At 42.3% G+C, this 15040-nt stretch overlaps 1 protein-coding gene across 1 annotated transcript in view; it reads left to right on the top strand.

The window, feature by feature from the left end:
* MPND (MPN domain containing) overlaps positions 1-15040 on the top strand; it is a 253005-nt gene that overhangs the window by 168522 nt on the left and 69443 nt on the right. Inside the window, exons 9-11 of the mRNA XM_040417738.1 lie at positions 10589-10757; positions 10845-10915; positions 11002-11091. Of these exons, the coding sequence (XP_040273672.1) occupies positions 10589-10757; positions 10845-10915; positions 11002-11091 (330 nt within the window). The remainder of the gene's footprint in view (positions 1-10588; positions 10758-10844; positions 10916-11001; positions 11092-15040) is intronic.

Raw genomic sequence — 15040 nt, 5'->3', positions numbered from 1 at the left:
TCAATGAAGAATGTAGATCTCAATTATGATCATCTTTCAGTTCAAAACATACTTGGATTGGGATGGAATGTAAAGAATGACAAGTTCTTCTTTGAAGTATCTATTGAAGAGAAAGTTGCAACTAGACGCACCATAGTTGCTCCTACCAGTATTCAGACAATACCAAGACTTGAACTGACAGCAGCTGTATTTTCAGCATCAGTAAGCAAGTTTATGAGAGAAGAATTGGAATTAAAAATAGATTAAGAATATTTTTGGAGAGACTCACAAGTTGTCCTAGGATACATAAACAACAAAGCTCGAAGATTCCATATCTTTGTCGCCAACAGAGTTAGTGAAATAACAAATCCAGAACATTGGCATCACATTGACCCAAAGCATAACCCAGCAGATCATACTTCAAGAGGCCTGAATGTAACAGACATGTGCAAACATTGAGCACTGCTGCCAAGTGTCAAGATGACATACTTGAAAGACTAGCCAGATGATCAAAATGGAATACGGTCATAAATGTAGTAGCTCGAATTCAACGTTTGGCAAAAGGAATCAGAAAGAAGGAATTGTTGAATATAGAAGAAAGAATGAAAGCTGAAGAAACAGTCATAAGACTCATTCAACAGAGATCATACAGTGAAGAGTTGAAGAGACTTAGTCAAGAACCTAAAAGGCTTCCAAACAACCACCAATTGTACAAGTGTAATCTTGTTCTGCAGGATGGTATACGGAAGGTGGGAGGGAGACTGGAAAATGCATCGTTAACTAGCAGAGTGAAGCATCCAGCAATTCTACCCAAAAACTTTACTTTCACAAGAATGATTATTGATCACTACCACAACAAATCCTTGCATCAAGGAAGAAGCTTTACTCAAAGCTGTTTGAGAGAAGGTGGTTACTGGATAGTGAAAGGAAGCAAAGTTATAGCAAAGTATATAAGTAAATGTGTAGTCTGCAGAAAGGCACTTAGACCTACCAACGAGCAAAGAATGGCAGATTTACCGGCAGATCGTGTAAACCCATCAGCACCATTTCTTCATATCGGAATGGATTGTTTTGGCCCATTCATCACCAAACAGAACCGCAAGGAGTACAAAAGATATGGACTAATATTTACATGTCTAAGCTCCAGAGCAATTCACCTGGAAATGTTAGAAGATATGTCAACTGACACATTCATCAACGCCTTGAGATGTTTTTATAGCCATTAGAGGTACTGTCAGAGAGCTTAGACCTGACCAAGGATCTAATTTTGTCGGAGTAAAGAATGATTTGAAAAAAGCTCTAAAAGAGATTGATAAAGAAAAAGTGAGTATTTGTTAGAGAAACGGTGTGATTTTCATATGAATGCTCCACATGCAAGCCATACAGGAGGAGTTTCGGAAAGACAAATCAGAACTGTAAGAAATGTGTTAAGTTCAGTGTTGAAAAAGAACACCGGAAGAATAGATGATGCTTCACTTATGACCCTATTCTATGAAGTAATGTCTATTGTTAACAGTCGTCCACTTACAGTTGATAACATCAATGATCCAACAAGTTTGAACCCTTTAACTCCCAACCATCTACTTCACCTTAAGTCTGATTGCATACAGCCACCACATGGGAAGTTTACCAAAGAGGATTTATATGCCAAAAGAAGATGTCGAAGAGATCAATATCTATCAGAACAGTTTTGGAATAGATGGAGGAAAAAGTACTTAGCCAATCTGATGCTAAGAACTAAATGGCAAACACCCAGAAGAAATGTTCAAGTTGGTGACATAGTGTTAGTGAAAGAAGAAGATTTACCTAAGTCAATAGAAATTGGCCAAACTTCTAGAAGTTCAAAAGGATGAAGACAGACTAAAGAGTGTTGTGACAAATAGGAGACTCGAAACTTGACAAAAAGGAAAACGTCTCACTACTCCACTCAAGTTGGAACGTCCTATACAGAAGTTAGTTGTTCTACTTGAGAGTGATAAAAAACACTTGGAAGTTGAGAACCTGATGGAAAATTCATTAAATTCATGTTTAAGTCCTACCACTAAGAACATAGAATTATAGGTAATTTTGGTGGGAGTGTAGCTGGCCAGCTAAGACCTGCTAATATAGCTTATATGTTTATACAGCTAAACCTGCCAATAACCTTAATACAGTTCCTATGTTTGTGTGTTAAAGACAAAAGCTGAGTTATTTACAGTGACTTCATGTTTGGATGTCATAAAACTGTTATATATTGTGTTCACAGAAGCAGAAAAGATAATATACCTTTAAGATTCATTATACAGGGTGGGCCATTTATATGGATACACCTTAATAAAATGGGAATGGTTGGTGATATTAACTTCCTGTTTGTGGCACATTAGTATATGTGAGGGGGGAAACTTTTCAAGATGGGTGGTGACCATGGCGGCCATTTTGAAGTCGGCCATTTTGAATCCAACTTTTGTTTTTTCAATAGGAAGAGGGTCATTTGACACACCAAACTTATTGGGAATTCACAAGAAAAACAATGGTGTGCTTGGTTTTAACGTAACTTTATTCTTTCATGAGTTATTTACAAGTTTCTGACCACTTACAAAATGTGTTCAATGTGCTGCCCATTGTGTTGGATTGTCAATGCAACCCTTTTCTCCCACTCTTCACACACTGATACCAACACCGCAGGTATCGTTGATGGCAGGTCTATTCCAGTTATACTTTTTCTTAACCACCTCAGCTACCCTAGCTTAAACACCCTTAATGACCAGACCACTTTTTACAATTCTGCACTACACTACTTTCACGGTTTATTGCTCAGTCATACAAATTACCACCCAAATGAATTTTACCCCCTTTTCTTCTCACTAATAGAGCTTTCATTTGGTGGTATTTCATTGCTGCTGACATTTTTACTTTTTTTGTTATTAATCGAAATTTACTGAATTTTTTGCGAAAAAATGAAATTTTTCACTTTCAGTTGTAAAATTTTTCAAATAAAACTACATTTCTATATAAATTTTTCTCTAAATGTATTGTTCTACATGTCTGATAAAAAAAAATGCAATAAGTGTATATTTGAAAAAAGAGTAAGGAAGCGAGCACTCACTCTATGGCAATTACTCAGATTTAATGGTTAAAATGTCAAATTATTACACTTCAATAAAATGAATATAAAATACAATGATTATAAAATACAATTATGTATGACTAAATGGTCGACCATATATATGACACTATTCGGATTGTCACAATACAATTGACAGAGGAAAAAAAATTTAAGCATAAATAGTTCTCCAATGATATCCTGGTGGAAAAAAGTGATAAAACAAATAAATAAGTGAAAACAGATTATCTTGTGAAAATAATGGATGTTCCTGATATCAGGATAGTGAACTAATAATAATGTCCATAGTGTACAAAAACGTGATTAAGGGCGTGAATGCCTGTGGAAAATAATTCAGGAAAAAGAAGGGACACCTGTTGGAGCCCTGCGCAATCGTGCACGCTAATATGCTTATACTCCTTCCTGTAGCAGATAAAAACGTCTGAATCAATGTGTATGCACTCAACCGCATCAAACACTTTAGCCGTTATCTGTATTCAGCTGTTCAATGATTCATTCATATAGACAGTCTATGAAATCGGTTGAACTCTTACCTCTGTATAGAGGATAGTCCTTCCTGAGAAGTAAGCGGTCTTACCTCCTGTAATACTATGTTTGAGGATCGCTTCCTTAGTGCGTTGTAAGAAATCTGCTGGAGACGCCGCTCCGTCTTCACAGCTTGCAGGCTCTGACAGTCTAGCCCAATCTTGCGATGTTACGAGTGGGACTTCCGTCCGGTCTCTGTGCTCACTCAGATGTTTGGGGCAATTCAATTGTCACAAGGTTACAGTCTATAGTTTAGTAGCTTCTCTTTATAGCATGGCCATGCAAAAGTCGTTTCAATGGAGGTTTAAGCAGAGTGTCTGATAGCCCAGAGTGTCTGATAGCGTATATTTATTGGTTTGCGCAAAATTTATAGCGTTTACAAACTATGGTACAAAAATTTGAGTTTCCACATTTTGAAGCAGCTCTGACTTTCTGAGCACCTGTCATGGTTCCTGAGGTTCTACAATGGCCAGACAGTAAAAACACCCCCCAAATAACCCCATTTCGGAAAGTAGACACCCTAAGGTATTCGCTGATGGGCATAGTGAGTTCATAGAACTTTTTATTTTTTGTCACAAGTTAGCGGAAAATTATGATTTTTATTTTTTATTTTTCTTACAAAGTCTCATATTCCACTTACTTGTGACAAAAAATAAAAACTTCCATGAACTCACTATGCCCATCACGAAATACCTTGGTAGAATTTGGGCCCCTTTGCCCACCTAGGCTGCAAAAAAGTGTCACACATGTGGTATCGCCGTACTCAGGAGAAGTAGGGCAATGTGTTTTGGGGTGTCTTTTTACATATACCCATGCTGGGTGAGAGAAATATCTCTCTAAAAGACAACTTTTCTCATTTTTTTATACAAAGTTGTAATTTGACAGAGATATTTATCTCACCCACCATGGGTATATGTAAAAAGACACCGCAAAACACATTGCCCAACTTCTCCTGAGTACGGCGATACCACATGTGGGACACTTATTTGCAGCCTAGGTGCGCAAAGGGGCCCAAATTCCTTTTAGGAGGGCATTTTTAGACATTTGGATTCCAGACTTCTTCTCATGCTTTAGGGCCCCTAAAATGCCAGGGCAGTATAAATACCCCACACATGTGACCCCATTTTGGAAAGAAGACACCCCAAGGTATTCCATGAGGGGCATGGCGAATTCATAGAAGATTTTTTTTTTTGTCACAAGTTAGCGGAAATTGATTTTATTTTATTTTTTCTCAAAAAGTCTCCCTTTCCGCTAACTTGGGACAAAAAGTTCAATCTTTCATGGACTCAATATGCCCCTCAGCGAATACCTTGGGGTGTCTTCTTTCCAAAATGGGGTCATTTGTGGGGCGTTTGTACTGCCCTGGCATTTGAGGGTCTCCACAATCATTACATGTATGGCCAGCATTAGGAGTTTCTGCTATTCTCCTTATATTGAGCATACGGGTAATGAGATTTTTTTTTTTTCGTTCAGCCTCTGGGCTGAAAGAAAAAATGAACGGCACAGATTTCTTCATTCGCATCGATCAATGTGGATGAAAAAATCTCTGCCAAAAAAATAAAAGGAGGGGAAAGGCGTCTGCCAGGACATAGGAGCTCCGCCCAACATCCAAACCCACTCAGCTCGTATGCCCTGGCAAACCCGATTTCTCCATTCACATCAATCGATGTGGATGAATAAATCATTGCCGGGATTTTATTTATTTTTTATATGCAAAGTTTTTGCCAAAGCATATGAACACCGCCCCTCAGCTCATATGCCTCGGCAAACGTATCTTTTTTACTGCAGAGGAGAAATCTCATCTTGCAGCGCCGCATACACAGACTTTTGTGTAATCTGACAGCAGCGCAATGCTTCTGTCAGAATGCACATCAGTGCTGCAGCTGGTTCATCGGTTGGTCCACCTAGAAGGTAAAAAAAAAAACAGGCCGCAACGCAATAAATTTATTAACATTAACTTTATAACATTTGAAACAGAACATTAACTTTTAAAAACTTTTTTGAACTTTTGGAACATTAACTTTTTTTGCTTACCTGTGATTTTTTATTTTTTTTTACCTTTTATAGGACAAACCTCTCCTTCCCCATGGGACAATGTGCAAAGCGCAAATCGCCCAAAGATGTGGCGAAGTACATTATGCACTTTGTCCCAGGTGAAAGGAGAGGTTTGCAACAGCTGTGAGTGAAAGGGCCCTAAGAGCCCTGTTTGCCTGTCCTGTGTAACGCAATCCCTATGCTAAGTGTACCTGTGTGTGGTACTTCCGGAAACACTCCCCTAAGCATAGGGCAGGGTGGTCAGGGCAGTCAGAACAGAAATAGTGGGTGTCACGCCTTATTCCACTCCTGCTACAGACACAACATTTTTTTTCGGTGTGGCGGTTGGTTTGAGGTACCAGAAACGACACTGGGGAAATGTCGCTCGTGTAGACGGCTCACTACACTGGTGGTTGGGGCCACGGAACCTCCTGGATACAGGAGGTTCTCGATGATCTCTTCCTGAAATTTGAGGAAGGATCTTGTTCTCCCAGCCTTACTGTAGAGAACAAAACTATTGTACATCGCCAATTGAATTAAATATACAGACACCTTCTTATACCAGCGTCTGGTGCGTCGGGAAAGTAAATAAGGAGCCAACATCTGGTCATTGAAGTCCACCCCTCCCATGAGCAAATTATAGTTGTGGACACAGAGGGGCTTTTCAATGACACTGGTTGCTCATTCAATTTCGATTGTCGTGACTGCGTGAATGGAGGAGAGCATGTAAACGTCACGCTTGTCTCTCCATTTCACCGCGAGCAGCTCTTCGTTACACAAGGCAGCCCTCTCCTCCCTTGCAAGATGGGTGGAAACAAGCCGTTGGGGGAACCCCCGGCGACTAGGTCGCGCGGTGCCACAGCAGCCAATCTGTTCTAAAAACAAATGCCTGAAGAGGGGCACACTTGTGTAAAAATTGTCCACATAAAGATGGGACCCCTTGCCAAATACGGGTGACACCAAGTCCCAGACTGTCTTCCCACTGCTCCCCAGGTAGTTAGGGCAACCGACCAGCTCCAGGGTCTGATCTTTACCCTCATAGACACGAAATTTGTGCGTATAGCCTGTGGCCCTTTCACAGAGCTTATACAATTTGACCCCATACCGGGCGTGCTTGCTTGGGATGTATTGTTTGAAGCCAAGGCGCCCGGTAAAATGTATAAGGGACTCGTCTATGCAGATGTTTTGCTCAGGGGTATACAAATCTGCAAATTTGGTGTTAAAGTGGTCTATGAGGGGCCGAATTTTGTGGAGCCGGTCAAAAACTGGGTGGCCTCTGGGACGAGAGGTGATGTTGTCGCTAAAGTGCAGGAAACGCAGGATGGTCTCAAATCGTGTCCTGGACATGGCAGCAGAGAACATGGGCATCTGATGAATTGGGTTCGTGGACCAATATGATTGCAATTCATGTTTTTTTGTTAGGCCCATGTTGAGGAGAAGGCCCAGAAAAGTTTTAAATTCGGAAACTTGGACGGGTTTCCACCAGAAAGACTGGGCATAAAAGCTTCCCGGGTTGGCGGCTATAAATTGAGTGGCATACCGATTTGTTTCTGCCACGACTAAGTCCAAGAGCTCTGCAGTCAAGAACCGCTCAAAAAACCCCAGTGCCGATCCGATCTGAGCTGTCTCAACCCGAACTCCAGACTGGGCAGTGAAAGGGGGAACTACAGGTGCGGCTGAAGTTGGGGACTGCCAATCAGGGTTTGCCAGCACCTCAGGGACTCTAGGGGCTCTACGGGCCTGTCTGTGCGGTGGCTGCGACGGGGGAACTAATGCACGTGCCACCGTACCAGCTTCAACTGCCCTTCTGGTGCTCGCCACTTCACCATGTTCTATGGCAGTGCTGGTACTAGGTCCAGGATGGGCTGCGCTGCTGGTCTATGCCTCACCACGTAATCCGACAGCGCCAGCCCCACTCTGCTACCCTTGAAGCGGATCCTGCGCAACCTGTGGTCTAGCAACACGGGGCCGGGTACACCTGGTGGTATCAAGGACTTTTGGGTCAGACTGCCACTGCTTTCTACAGGTTCGTATTCTGACCCGCTGGATTCGTCAGATGAGGGTTCCCATTCCTCATCCGACTGGGTCAGAATCCTGTAGGCCTCTTCAGAAGAATACCCCTTATTTGCCATTTGGTCAACTAAATTTAGGGGGTATTTCCTGAGACTATCCAAGAAAAAAAGCAAGCCTCTCTTACAAATGGGAGGCTAGCGAAGTAACGGAAGCCGCTGCGATTGATAAAAAATATCAAAACAGCTTTTTTTTTATTGCCGCAGCGCTTGTAAAGTAATTGTGCAGTGAAAAAAAATAATAATTTGTCACTGGGGCGGGCGTGGGTGAACGCACGTGTGGGCGACCAATCAGGCCTGATCGGGCAAACACTGCGTTTTGGGTGGAGGGCGAACTAAGGTGACACTAATACTATTATAGATCTGACTGTGATCAGTTCTGATCACTTACAGATACTATAAAAGTACCAATGCTGATTAGCGATACGCTAAACAGCGATTTAGTGACTGCGGTGCGGTGGGCTGGGCGCTAACTGACGCTAACTACCTAACAAAGGGGCCTAAACTAATCTAAACCTAACAGTCAATACTAGTGAAAAAAAAAGTGACAGTTTACACTGATCACTTTTTTCCCTTTCACTAGTGATTGACAGGGGTGATCAAGGGGTGATCAAGGGGTTAATTGAGGTGATGGGGGGTGATCTGGGGCTAAGTGTAGTGTTTGGTGTGTACTCACAGTGATGTGTGCTCCTCTGCTGGGACCAACCGACGATAAGGACCAGCAGAGGATTTTTTAAAAGTCACCTACCTGCCAGCGATGATCATTGGCTGGCAGGCTGGTGACGAACTTCTAATGCAACGATTTCCGGCCCCCACTGCGCATGCGCGGCCCGGCTCTGCCTGAAATCTCGTTACTCGCGAGAAGATGCGCCGGCGCGTCCAGGAGGAATTACAGGGCGGCCGCCAGGACTCAATCCTGCGTACGGCTGTCCTGAGGAGGTTAATATGCAAATTTGGCAATTAACGCTATGAGGGCACCACCATTGCTCTTGTTGCACTCAAGCTCCACTCATTACTGTGGTCAGCCCCTCCCATGCTGCTTTATCACTGCCTGCCCCTGTCAATCAAAACAGCAAGGGAGGGACTGGTCACAGAAATGAGTGGAGGAGTTAAAAGGGTTGTTCACTGCTAAATGGTCACATTTCGCACAACTTTGCATATATCAATCAGGCGAATATAATAAACTTTGTAATATATCTTAACAAAGAAAAATGCGTTGCTCTGTAGATCTTTACGCTTTTATTCCCCCTTTACTAAACTAACATTCTCTCTGAATTCTGTGATAAATCCATCTTCAGAGACCAAGACGGATTGCCTGCTTACTGGAGGATCACATTTTATCATGACATAGAAGTGCATGAGGAGGAACAGTGAGCAGAGAGACATAGACATGAGTCAGCAGCCAGTAGTGTTGTATCTCAACCCAAGTAATTTGTTCACATCTATACTGCTTATTTCTTTTTATTTCTTATGTCCTATTTGACTACCCTATTGGCAGACATGATACAAGCTAGTCTCCACCTAACAGCTCAGGAAAAACTGGGAATTATAGATATAGCCTTCAGACAGGAAACTACTAAAGAATGCATTACAAGTCATGTAATGGTCAGATAGAGTGATATCATTTATGTATATTGTGGGGACTCGCTCTGGTAGTTAGGATTAGCGGGTGCAGCACAGAGGCAAAGTACAAGTTCTTGGTTAAAAACAGTGTTTATTTACACATGAAAGTAAAACAAAAACGCAAGTTGCTTGGTGATCGTTCACACACATGAAAAGTTCATATACAAAACAGTCACCTTTTCTCCTGGGTGTTACTTCACACCCTGTTGGAAGTTCTGCTTTGTCAAGTCCACAGGCAGGTGTTAGGCGGCCTGTTCGCCCTCACAGGGGTCTGAGCCCTCCAGCCCGGCTCAAGCCACGGATCCAAACACAGCCCTCAGATCACAGCACACAGAGCTCCTGAGCTCCACTGTCAGATGAAGGTAATTTCCCCACCTGGTAGTGTTGGCTGGTTTTTATGCCTGGCAAAACCCGGCTTGGAACATGGGGAGTAGTCACCCACCCAGGACTTTGACTACTCCCAATTAGAGCCATCCCAGATCAGCTATTACAGCCATACTAAGTATCAAGGTGTCAAACAGCAACTGCTGCTGACACATAAAAACCGGCTCTTACTCTACCAAGGCCAGGAACCTCAGTGACACGTACCTATCATCCACGATGATTCCTTGTACCTTCTTACAATACACATATGGCAGCTTAGTCTGAAATTTCTTTTAAATGACAGGTACATTTTAAGTTGCGGCACATACAGTTTAAATTGTCTTTTTATCTTATCCTGACTCTACAATATAAGGTCACCTGCTTCCCATGTACAATCTTTATAAACAATGAGGACGTAAGATGGAGAGGGTCAAGTGATTCACCCATGTAACCACCACCTCCATGGTTCCTGTCTGTGTGCTTTTCTGCCCAGGCACTTTACGTTAACTGAATGCCCTTAGCACATTAACAGACAAAGGCAGCAAAATCTGTATCTGCACAAGTTCTGGATGTGTGCTGCTACAGTTCTGTGCTTGCGACGAAACAGCCGCCATCTTAAGACTTATGGATGTGGAGAATGTTGTTTTCCAGTGTTTACAGTTGGGGACTTTCATTTGCAGAGCTTGGTAAGATATAAAGACAGTTTTGGTTGTATATGTCATAATTTAACCTATGACCTTCTAAGAAATTGTCCTCTAAAGTTGCTAGCCCCTTTAAGTATCATCTGTGAGAGTCTTTCATAATTAACATATACATTTCCAGTTTTTGACATCACTTTTATTTTTTCCATTCCCTTATTCTCTTTATTCATTATAGTTCTTTTCCCAACCAGATCTATCACAGTCTCTTCCTACGTGGTCTGTCTTTGGTTGGCTGGTATCATAGCCATCCCTTTAGTCCAGCATTGCCATCCCTGCAGGACATTGAGTCTCAGATGGATTATCAGCTAAAACTACAGGGCTCAGACAACAGTTTCCAGCCATGTTTGGGCTTGATATGTGGTGAGAAATTTTCCCCATTTGCCTCCCAAATCCATTCTATTTGAAAATTTGTGTTCATTTCATAGCTGTTTCCTTACTTCCAATTAGCCCCATACTTCCGTGGAAATCATGGAGTCCAGTCTACAATTTGTCCATTCTGGGTTATGCCTCCAGCTGAGGTTAGTTATAAACTTAGTAGTTCACATGCTTGGTTTTGTTGATTATTTTGTAATGATTTTTTTTTTAACTCAATCTTCTCTTTCAGCATCGTCCAAATGATTATGGAATTCCTATGGAGGTTGAAGTAACATTTGTACAGGACAGCTTTCTAACTAATGACATTTTGCATGACATGGTAAAGACCAGAAATTGTGCAATTTAAATGGTTGGCAAGTAGTATAATTTGAAATATGATTTATAGAAATAGAGCCATGGAAACAGGTTCAAATGGGAAAAACAGGCAAAGTCTGTTGGCAGAAGATAATCCAAAAGGTATAGAATTAATTATGTGGTTATTGACTATGGAGGAGATTTTTTAAACCTGGTCTAAAGGAAAACTGCCTTAAAGGCTTTCTGTCACCAGAATTAACCCTATTAAACTAGCTGACATTAGCGATGTGCTAATGTCAGCTGAACCTAACTAGTCTATTCCTACTTTTATCTATGCCTCCGTTACTCCAGAAATAATATGCTAATTAGCCTCTAGGTGCAGGGGGGAGTTGGCCCTGCACTTAGAGGCTCCGTTCTCCCACCTCTGGCCACGCCCTGCTACACTACATTGACAGGGCCAGGCAGTCTTCACCTCCAACTGCCGGCCCTGTGCGCTGGGGAAATCGTCCTTCACTCACTGCGCCTGCGCCGAATACTGAACGGGACGGCGCAGGCGCAAGATTTACACGGCAGACAGGGCCGACAGTAGGAGAACAACGCTGCCTGGCCATGTCAATCTAGTGTAGCAGGGCGTGGAAGGAGGTGGGAGAACGGAGCCTCTAGGAGCAGGGGCATCGCCCCCCCTGCACCTAGAGACTAATTAGCATATTATAAGTTTTATTTCTGGAGTAACGGGGGCATAGATAAAAGTAGGAATAGACTAGTTAGGTTCAGCTGACATTAGCACATCGATAATGTCAGCTAGTTTAATAGGGTTAATTCTGGTGACAGAAACCCTTTAATTTTGCATAGCAACCAATTTATTTTTCAGAGCTCCTTTGTAAAATGAAAAGATCAATCTGATTAGCTAGTATGGGCAAATAAGCCTGCATTCCTTTTTGCCAGTTTTGATGAATTTCCCCCTATGTGTTTTGGCACCGACCTACTGCCTTCATCAGGCCATAATACAGTCACAACAAATGTAAAAAATGTATTTACAGAATAAAACATGACAAAAGAGGAATAGGAAATTACATTGTATAATGAGGTAGATAATAAAAACACCACACAAAATCAGGTTGGATTTGAACCCATATCTCCAAAAATTACGAAACAGCGGACTGGACTGCAGGGGCAGTATGTGAGTGCACAGTAGGTTGATGGGGGTAATAGTCGTACTCACTGTTTTGCAGCTTCCTGGGTCGGCGTGCAGTGATGGGGAAGACAGCACTAAATCCTCCGAGGCACTCTCTATTGCAGGGAACACAAGCCAGTTGGAAGTTGAGGTGCCCTTGGAGGTAATGGGTATGCTTAGGGTGCTCTGGTGGCTGGGCCCCTGTGTTCGTGACGCCAGCACCGTGAGGTGAAATTAGGAGATGATGTGGAATAAGGAGACCAACTCCCAGTACTTTACTGAAGCTGATCCAAAGGTCATCAATAAATGCAAAAGTCACTGACATCAAGGCAGCTTTTACAGTGATTCAGATTAGTTCCCAGAAGTTGCATAAGGGGCAGTTTTCTATGACAATCAATCTTTCTCCCTTGTTTCTCCAGGCTGGAGGGATGGACTATCTCTGCTGTATTGTATAATCATATACTTCTGTATCCTCTCTAGGAATACTATATTCTGACAGATGGCCTTTTTGTCCTTGATTATGGTGGACACCAAAAACGGATAAGAAACAATAAATACCTTTATTCATACATGTTACATAAAACACAATAAAATGATGTTGGTGTTACAACCACACATGGGGCAAGGAAATTGGCACACAGGAGATAGCCAGAAGTAACAATAAATGTGCAATAAACTTAGATAGAAATATGGGGTCTCCGCACAACATATCATAAATACATTACATAATGTGCAAAGTGCTGGACTGCGAATGAAAAGTACCAAACCACCAAATATCTACATAAGCATAAATGTACCTGTGACCAGAGTCTGTATCTCCCTCGTCCCGATGTGCGTTTCACCTAATGCTTCATCAGGGGCAGTGATTATGGTGGGCAGCTTGTAGCTTAGAATCTCTCCACCTAGGGAGAGACTAGAGCCTAACAGCAGACTGGAGCCTGATAAACAATAGTTACCTTCCTTTGCCAATATTCTCACTCCCTCTCTGAGTTGCCTGGTTCTTCTGTAATCTTTCCCTTCTATGGGCTGGTACATGGAACTAACTTTGTAGTTTTTGTAACTCTCCAAGATGGATGCTGAGGTGCAGCTTTATCCTCAGACATCACACACCCTGACCTCCCTCTCCTCTGTACTGTGTGTAGAGCGGAGTAAGCTCTGGGAGGCTTGTTAGAACCTCCCTATGCAACTTTATTGGGACTCATATACAAACACAATTTACATAAAACACAATCACAGTATTAAGCAGTGTGTTTCAGGACACTACATCTGTAGTACTAAACACTAGGCCACTGAGGTCAGTGTTTTGACTCTTAATCTAATTTGCATAACATAGCAAGCTCAAAATATTCATAATTGAAGTAATATTAATATATATATATATATATATTAAAAATAAGTAAAAAAAAAAAACTGAAATGAGACCTCATTGGGTGATTATAGAAAAGGACAAGAATAATATAACAGTAATGATTATGTAAACCATAGTGGTTGAAAGTTAAAAAAATATATACATTTGAGTGCACGCATGTGTGTGTGTTCACATGTACAATGTATACACACGTAAAGAGACCTAAAATCACTAATTGTAATCAGTAAGTAAAATAAAATGCAATGTTAATAATAATAGGAACTCTATTGCTTCATTTAGACCATTAGGCCTCATTCACATGGCAGAGGAAAACTGCCTTGTGACAGGCGTTTTTTAAACGGCCATTACACAGCTGTTTTCAGAACCATTGCTGTTTATCGAGCTATTCACATTGCTGTTTTTTGTAATAACCAGTGAATAAAAGACATAAAAAAACAGGACATGCTGTTTTGACGGTCAGATGCACCCCAATAAAATGAATGAGCTCATATTTAACAGTTGTTACAGAAGTGCACCTGTCTAACACAGTGGCGGATCCGGAGTCTGGTCTTGGGAGGGACACTTCCAGATTGTTTTGTGGCGGCGGACAGATGCCCGTCCCACCAAACTGAGGGACGAACTGAAATGTCCCAGTCCCCATGGCTAGTTAATCACATTACATATATTCTAATAGACTGTCTGAAGTACTGGTACAGTCTTCTATAAAGATGGCGGTGCGCCCTTGTGGATACAGTGGTAATAGTCTTTGACCACACGGGGCAGTAAATGATTTGTTTTCATTGGGGCCCTCAGATCTGGTCTTCTGCAAGTCTTCTTGGGGGTCGGGCGGCTCAGGGCCAGTCTGATCACACTCTGCACTGAGGAGACAGATCGCAGCACTCCCCCCGCACCGCAGAGACAACACAGGACCCCCACACCTTACCGCAGACTCACGCACAACACCCTGCTGCAGGCGCTCACACTCACGCAGGCTCCCGAGGCACAGAGAGAGAGAGTCAGGCAGCGATGTCCCCGTCAGGCTGTCAGTGACAGTGTGAGCAGAAGAAATGCTCTGTCTATAACTAAGGAGTATCAGGGTATAATATACAGGGGGTAATATAACTGAGGAGGGGGTATCAGTGTACATTGAACAGGGGTAATATAACTGAGGAGGGGTATCGGGGTACATTATACAGGGGTAATATAACTGAGGAGGGGGTATCAGGGTACATTATACAGGGGTAATATAACTGAGGAGGGGGTATCAGGGTACATTATACAGGGGTAATATAACTCAGGAGGGGTAACAGGGTACATTATACAGGGGTAATATAACTGAGGAGGGGTATCCGGGTACATTATACAGGGGTAATATAACTGCTGAGGAGGGCTATCAGGGGACATTATACAGGGGTAATATAACTGAGGAGGGCTATCAGGGTACATTATACA

Source organism: Bufo bufo, chromosome 2, assembly GCF_905171765.1.
Source record: "Bufo bufo chromosome 2, aBufBuf1.1, whole genome shotgun sequence".
NCBI lineage: Eukaryota > Metazoa > Chordata > Amphibia > Anura > Bufonidae > Bufo > Bufo bufo.
The sequence above is the reverse complement of the archived record's forward strand: the minus strand, read 5'-3'. Positions and strand labels throughout refer to the sequence as shown.